The following is an 8,728-nucleotide window of genomic DNA, read 5'->3' on the forward strand; positions in this document are numbered from 1 at the left end:
CTTTTACCCGACCAGCTTACATTCCGGGAAAGGAAAACAAAACTGCCTACATTCATACGGATAAGAGAGAAAATGCCTCTTCAGGTTCAAGAATCTACTTGCTGCACTAACTGCCACAGACTTTTACAAAGGATTGCAGTTCTCGAAACAAAGTTACTTACGGGACCATCAAACCAGACGGAGCACACAACAGAGCTTCGTCATGAACACCCTCAGCATACCGGTGAGTCCCATGAAACTAGTGCTCCTCGACAGGTAGAGAAACAAGCCGATCGACTTACTAATCGATGGCACAAACAGGGAGCGAGACCAAAAGGCACTCGAGACATCAGATTGTCACGAGCATCACATATTGCCGCAGTAGCATCCTCTACCCCAGATACAGCTCTGACAAGGATTGCAAACACCGGTCTTCTACCACCGCCTATACATCTTGAGAACAGATTTGAAGTACTAATGAATGTAAATGAGGAATCCCCAAATGTGATGAATGTGATAGAACACAGACTGAATGGGCCAGTAGCTAACACTGATGCTAACTGGCGCTCAAGGTCAAGCAGACAGCGGCACTCAGCTCAGAGCGCTGCCGAGCCCAGGACTCTGATAGTGGGGGACTCCATAATCAGAAACATTAGCAGCAGGAATACAACTACATGCTGCCTTCCACAAGCAACAACTTCTGATATAAACAGGGAACTTCAGAACATTCTGATGAAACATAAGACTGCAAATCGACTCATCATTCATGTGGGGAAGAATGATATTCATAAAGAGCAGTCAGAACTCCTTAAGAAGGATTTCAATGAACTTTTTGAAACACTTAAAAGACTGAAAGTTCAAACATTCATCAGTGGACCTCTCCCAGCAAGAGGAACAAACAGGTTTTCACGGTTGCTTGGGCTAAATACATGGCTGCAAAAAACCTGCAATATAAAAGGAGTAAACTTCATTGACAATTTCAATCTTTTCTGGAGTCAGAGACAACTGTTTCATCGGGATGGCCATCACCCAAACAAACTTGGTTCAAGAGTGTTAAAGGACAATTTCTACTTCTCCATCAATCATCCTTCTGCAGTTTGTGCCAATCCACTCAATCTGAACGGCACACACACACCTGGACACAGTATGAATGACCACAGGACTTCACTTCAGCAGCAAAATGGACATGCGGTTGACATATCACACAAGGACAATGATAACACCACTCCGCCACAACAACCTCTGCTCACGGACACAATCTCAGCTGAGCCCTGCCCACAGAGAGACATATCAGAACTGCTTGAAGATTCAGCACCCAAGGACGACTTCCTGGAAAACAGCCAGGGAAGCCAGGACAGCATATCACAGCCTCCTATAACACCAGAGCAACAGCCCCTTTCACCAGACACGCTATCCCTCTCTCCAGCATCGCCTCTTCTGTGTTTCTCACAGAAAATGGAAGAACTGGTGTATGCTGGAACCAAACTATCCCACTCTTTTGCTGCAAGCCCCCAGATACCAACCAAAAAACGACAGGCACCATTACCACCCGCACCAAAGCCTGCGGGCCCAGCTCGCCCTCCCCCTCCTGTGAGAGCACTTCGGCCTCTGCCACAACGCCAGGGCCCACACCCTCCTCCATCTGCTCGAGGTGAACCAAAAACAACTGATACCAGCTCTCAGTGATGTGTTTTGGGTCCCCGCTCTGATAACAGTAACTTTCTCAAATGTTTACAGAACAAGCGGGAACCCAGTGTGCCGGTATCTTTCTCTATTGCTGTTTTATTACAAGATAGAAAATCTAAGGCCTTCAATAGCCGTGCAGCAAACCTAACTAATCTGGTGCCTATTACACGTCAAAGTAAGATTGATGTGGGGACAAAAAGTAAGACTGTTAAGTTAGCACTTTTAAACATTCGTTCACTTAAAAATAAATCACTTCTAGTCAACGATTTAATAACCACAAACAACCTGGATTTTATGCTTCTAAATGAAACCTGGCTAGAAGACAGCTTTAGTGCAACAATCCTCAATGAAGCAGCCCCTCCTAACTTTACTTTTATGAGTGTCTGCAGAGCTGTTAAGAGAGGTGGGGGTCTAGCTGCTCTTTTTAAAGATATCTATCAATGTAAGCAAATATCATTTGGGAATTACCCTTCTTTCGAATATCTGGGTATTGTGTTAAAAGGTGCTCCACGCATTTTACTTATCATTATTTACAGGCCTCCAAAATACTCTCCAGCCTTTGCTGAGGACTTTACAGAAATGTTATCAGCAATTACCTCAGAGTTTGACTGTTTTGCCATTGCTGGAGATTTTAACATCCACATAGATAGTGCAGAAAACAATATGGCAAAAGAAATCAAAAGTGTTTTAAAAACTTTTGATCTGACTCAGCATGTACATGGACCCACACACAATCGTGGACACACTCTAGACTTACTTATCAGTAAGGGTCTAAACATTTCATCGATTGTTATTAAGGATGTAGCACTGTCTGATCATTTCTGTATTTTCTTTGATATATTGATCTCTCCTGCCACTGAAGCTAGATCTGTGTCTGTCAAGAAGAGATGCTTAAATGAGAACACTAGTGTACTATTTATGAAGGCTATATCCTTAACACCAAGCATATCTGCAGACTCTGTTGATTTTCTCCTTGATTCTTTTAACTCAAAAGTTAAAGGTGTAATTGATGATATTGCTCCTGTTAAAGTCAGGAAGAAGAGTGGCAGACAAAAAGCACCTTGGAGAAACTCAACAGCAGTGCAAAATATGAAAAGACAATGCAGAAAAGCAGAGCGCATGTGGCGGAAGACAAAACTTGTAGTCCATTATAACATCTACAAAGACAGCCTTCATGCTTTCAATATGGAACTAAGCAAAGCTAGACAGACTTTCTTCTCAAATATTATAAACAGTAATTTAAACAACACACGCACTCTTTTTGCTACTGTAGAGAGACTGACAAACCCCCCAAGCCAGATTCCCAGTGAAATGCTGTCAGAGAACAAGTGCAGTGAGTTTGCTTCTTTCTTCTCTGAGAAAATCAGTAATATCAGAAAGGTGATCAGCACATCCTTGAGTTGCACTGAGGTCAGACAGATCAAACCACCTGAGAAAGTAGTTACTATGTCTGACTTCAAAGAAATTGATGGCAAAATTTTGGAAGAAACCGTACAGCACCTTAAAACATCAACCTGTGCTCTTGACACACTTCCCACATCATTTTTCAAAAGTGTGTTAAACAGTTTAGAAGCGCTTTTTTTTTTTTGTGCTCCTACTGTAGTCACATTCAAATCTAGACTCAAAACACATCTTTTTAGCTATGCATTTACTGAATGAGCACTGTGCCAATGTTCGTCCGACTGTTTGTACTGTACTGTATTTTATTTTTTTATTTTTTCTTAACTGTTTTAATTATTCTTATTTCTTTTTATTATGTTAATTTCTTTTATGTAAAGCACTTTGAATTGCCATTGTGTATGAAATGTGCTATATAAATAAACTTGCCTTGCCTTGCCTTGCCTTGACCGTCAAAGGCGAATCTCAAGAATGGCCTGTGACGGGTTATTATCTGTATCTGAAGTAAGCGTCTTTCAGATCGAGGGAGATGAACCAGTCTCTCGGGCGAATCTGCACAAGGATCTGCCTGGTTGTGAGCATTTTGAACGGTCTTCTCATAAGAGCTTTGTTCAAACATCTCAGATCCAAAATCGGTCTGAAAGCTCTGTCCTTCTTGGGAACGAGGAAATAATGGCTGTAAAAGCCTGACTCGCTCAGAGAAGGGGGTACCGGTTCTATAGCCCCTTTGCACTGAAGTGTCGCTATTTCTGCCCGAAGTAGATGTGCTACTTTCCCCGGCGTCGGGGGCGAAATGTTTGTTAGTATGTGTGAGCGCTCGAGGGCGGGCACAGGACTTACATTTGAAACATGACCGGTAGTAAGAGGCTGTGTAACAGAGCGGGCAGTGAGTAGGTGTGGGCACAGGGGTGTGGACATGTGACCTACTTCTAACACTCGAGCGGCTTTTGCCCGCTTTATGAGAGTGGGCTCTGTGAGAGACACGGGATTTATAGTGCTTGTGTGTAGGGGTGAACACAGAAAAGTGGGCACATTTACTACACTTGAAACACATGCGGCGTGAGCCGTACAACCAGACATTATACTCCTTTTTGAGATTTTTCAGTTTTTTTTTGAATTTTCTGAGTCGCTGTGATAACGGCAGTTGTGTGCAGGCGAGCGGGTTGATTTACCGGCTTGTTGGCTGCGAGGTAAACATCTGCAGTAGCCATGACAACGGGGACTGACAGAGCGTTTTTTTTGGTTTTTTTTGGGGGTGCCGTAAAGACGGTGTTTGGGTGCAGGCAGGCGGGTTATATAACGCGCTTGTTGGTTGCAAAATACACGTCTGCAGTCGCCTTTTTAAGGGGACTGACAGAGCGAAATGCTTTGACGGCTCATATGTTTAGACGCTCAAAAATACTCAAGCACCATCCTGTGAACAGCATAACTTTTATCTGCCATCAGACCCGGATTCGAATACGGGTCTCTGGCGCGAAAAACTAAGTTTCTGCCACTGAGCCACAGGGGGAGAACACATAAGCTTTCGGTAGCGCGAGCATATAAGAGAGCGTCATGTTATGTGTCAGCGTTCGTTTGCAGGCGTGCGTGTATTATAACAGGCACGTTTACTGCAATATTAGTATTTACAGTCACCTGAACTTAGAGGGGACTGAGAAATGTGTGAGAATTGAAGGTTGGTCAGGCTTGGCAGGACTAAAACACTCTCTCTTCCTCCTTTCCGGCCTTTCGCCGGTGAGTGACGCGTGCGAACGGGGCGGGGTAGCTTTCTTGTAAAGTAAAGGAAGGTAGCCCGCGACCGTCCGTTTCTGACATCCCTTGTGAGTGGCGTCATGGCTCGAACAGAGGGGGAGAGCGCGTGTTTTGCGTCAGTGTTAGTTTGCAGGCGTGCATGTAATATAACAGGCTTGTTAACTGCAATAATGGTATTACCAGTGACCTGAGCTAAAGAGGGGACTGAGAAATATGTGAGAACTGGAGGTTGGTCCAGCCTCGACGGGACTAAAACACTCTTTTCTCCTTTCGCCAGCGGGGTAGCTTTCTTGTAACGTAAAGTTTTTTGACATCCCTTGTGAGCGGCGCCATAGCGCGGCTCGAACAGAGGGGGAGCGCGAGGAATCTAGCTCAGACGGTCCGCTTCTGCCAACCCTTGTGAACGGCGCAGCTTGCGCGGCTCGAACAGAGGGCGAGAATGCGAGGAGGCTAGCCCCGTGACCGTCCGCTTCTAACGTCCCTTGTGAGCGGCGCAGTTGCGCGGCTCGAACAGAGGGAGGGAGAGAGCGGGGAGAGAGGTGCGAGGCATTTGAAACAACGCCTCGGAGGAAATTTCTCTTTTAGACAGAATGTGTGTCGCAGCAGAAAAAGGATATGACGCCGGATAGCGTAGCAGGCACGGCAGGCTGAAGGCAACGAAGATGACCGGCTTCTCCAGGCGCTGTCCTAAGCTTGCTGGTCGCTGAATTCAACGGTGGCGGCTTCTCTCAGAGTCCAGCGATGCGTAGAGCTTCGGTGAAGACATGAAAATCAGATTTCCTGTCTGTGACCCCTTCCTTTATACACGCTAGCCACACCCATTCTAACGGTTAGAGGGGTGTGGAGGCCGCGAAGCGCCCCCACTGGGCGTGACGTCACACGGGGCTCATTGGTAGAATGCAGCAGTTGCCGCAGGACAGCCAATGAGCACGCTTATGCAGCCTGCTATGGTCTGCTGGGTGCCGCACTGCGTTGACAATTAATACAAAATTAAGGATAATTTTTTGGCTTCAGATCTCGAGAAAAGACAACTTAACCCGTAGCGTAAGCTAGCTTACGCAATACGAGAGAACCTCTCGTAAGAGAACTCCCACCACCATTTCTACTAGTGCTTACCCGAACCCTCTGAGCGTCCCATACGCTCGTATAACACCAAAACACAACAGAAATTCACAAAAGACATCAATTGTATTCGCTCGCTGTAATCCAAATCTTTAGAATCCATACTGCGACTGACACATCGTCATATGAACGACTTTTGGTGGCACTTTTGACATTTTCACAATAAATAAATGATTGTGATTACACTTGTCTGTCTGTTATGTTTTTCTTCATAACGTTACGTAGTTTGAAGAAATGGTTATGTGTTAGGTGTAGCGGCCTAACCTAGCAGCTCAAAACATCTTTTTAATGCTATATTGTTTCTAAAATTGTAATTTTCCAAATTCCGCCACATCTCTGTTCATTACGTTTTATTCTGTTTAAATTCTGTATAAAAAGGGCATGTTTAGGTAAAAGGAAAATTATACAGATATCTTTATGCTATGGAAGATTTGTAAATATGTGACGTTCTGTAGCTGTAAAAGCGTAATAACGCTATGTTTAAATGTTGCAGATACGTCCACATTATACATTTTAGCATCTATCCACATGTACAAAAAACATACGTATTAATACCTACGTATTAACAGTGGAACCAGGCTGTTCAATGATAAAATGAGAAAGACAAGAACAGATTCAATATTTTAGCAGATTAAATCTTAATATACTGTATGAATTAGTTCACCGCATCATGACAGCAATATTACAGACAACACAACTCACCGTATTCTCTGTTGCCAGCTTGTCTTATTGCAAATACTTGATAGAGTTGAACGTGCTTTAAGCCAATAATTAAAACCAGTATATCTGACATTAAATCCCCATACTCTGTGACTTTAAGTAGACGCTATTGATGACAATAATGCATTTATGAACATGAAGGAAACTTTTGATAGTTACTGTTAAAATCACACATTTAAATACTGCTGATCCTATTGATGCCAAAAGTTGAATGAATATCTGCTAACAATATGTTTTTAAGAATTTAAGAGATATGATTTTGTGATATCAGCATTTAAAACCAAACATCAATGATGCATGTTTATGATTTTAATAATTAGAACTAAATGTGGCTTTCATGTATTCACAGAAATTCTCATAATAAGCAGTAGAGTGATTGAAATGATTGAGCATTAGACATGTATTGATCAATTGATGTCTCTTTGAAAAAGAATAAAATGGAGGTTTGAGGTTTAATCCAAGTCTTATGAAGCGATATGATTATTCTGTATATGATTAATATGATTAACCATAATTCCTCTGATCAAATCTGTGCTCAGTTCATGTCTACAGAAGCCAAATCAAATATGGTGCCATGTCACTAATATCAAACCCTCAGCAGTGGTTGTGTCAGGATCTGGGCTCAGTAAACAGCAGAGACATCTCTAAATATCTTCTGTGTTGGAGGATTTCTGCATGTGTTAGCAGTGGATGCAGGATCACTTTCTCTCCACATGATAATCACTCTCTTCATGTCTGTTGATTTCCACAGACCCTGTTCCCAAGACCAGGAGCGAGTTCCTTCAATGTAAGTCAGAAAACAAGCAGAGAAACTCACTGATTGTGTTCATGTTCTTCCTGGAGAAGCTGAAAGAACACATGACAGAAGAGTTTTAGAGTTGATCATGTGAATGATGATTACACTGCACTGAGACACTGCTGATATACTGAACATGAAGAGTTCAGAGACATTAAAAGATCAGATTCATGACTCCTGATTTTGATGTGTTTTATCTCCATCAGATTACCGTCAGCTCACTCTGGATCTGAACACAGTGAATAGATACCTCCGTCTGTCTGAGGGGAACAGAGTGATTACTGGCACTTACCTAGAGCGTCAGCCGTATCCTAATCATCCAGACAGATTTGATGAATATCAGGTGTTGTGTAGAAAGAGTTTGAGAGGACGCTCCTACTGGGAGGTTGAGTGGAGTGGTGGTCCACGTGCTGTGCTAATATCAGTGTCATATAAGAGCATCTGCAGGAAGGACGGGGATGAAGAGTGTGTGTTTGGATGGAATGATCAGTCCTGGAGCTTGTGCTGCACTCCCTCCGGTTACTCATTCTGGCACAATAACATAGAGACTAAACTCCCTGTAGAGTCCAGCAGCATTCGTAAAGTGGGAGTGTATGTGGATCCCAGTGCAGGAACTCTGTCCTTCTACAACATCGACGGAGACACAATGAGCCTCCTCCACACAGAGAACACCACATTCACTCAGCCGCTCTATCCGGGGTTTGGGGTTCAGTATGGATCATCAGTGAAACTGTTGATGAATGAGAAAAGCCTGTAGAGAGATTCTACCCATAATGCTTTGAGCTTCATGATAAATCAGTGACAGTGAGATGATGCTCTAGAGTCTCTTATTGTCTCTTCATTACATTAATAACAGCTGAACTTCTGTACCTGCAATATCATGTCAGAATAACTGTGTAATAAACCCTCATATATTCATCAGTGTGTGTGACGGTGTGTGTCTTCCTCATATAGTCATCAGTGTGTGTGACGGTGTGTGTCTTCCTCATATAGACATCAGTGTGTGTGACGGTGTGTGTCTTCCTCATATAGACATCAGTGTGTGTGTGACGGTGTGTGTCTTCCTCATATAGACATCAGTGTGTGTGACGGTGTGTGTCTTCCTCATATAGTCATCAGTGTGTGTGACGGTGTGTGTCTTCCTCATATAGACATCAGTGTGTGTGACGGTGTGTGTCTTCCTCATGTAGACATCAGTGTGTGTGACGGTGTGTGTCTTCCTCATATAGACATCAGTGAGTGTGACGGTGTGTGTCTTCCTCATATAGACATCAG

General features: G+C 43.4%; 1 protein-coding gene across 1 annotated transcript in view; it reads left to right on the plus strand.

The window, feature by feature from the left end:
* Positions 1-8,377, plus strand: part of LOC311070543 (stonustoxin subunit alpha-like) — a 110,666-nt gene extending 102,289 nt beyond the window's left edge. The window contains exons 6-7 of the mRNA XM_084094455.1: positions 7,409-7,444; positions 7,660-8,377. Coding sequence (XP_083950581.1) covers positions 7,409-7,444; positions 7,660-8,210 — 587 coding nt within the window. The 3' untranslated portion in view covers positions 8,211-8,377. The remainder of the gene's footprint in view (positions 1-7,408; positions 7,445-7,659) is intronic.
* Positions 8,378-8,728: the final 351 nt, after the last annotated feature.

This window comes from Abramis brama (assembly GCF_963993115.1).
Source record: "Abramis brama genome assembly, chromosome: 20".
NCBI lineage: Eukaryota > Metazoa > Chordata > Actinopteri > Cypriniformes > Leuciscidae > Abramis > Abramis brama.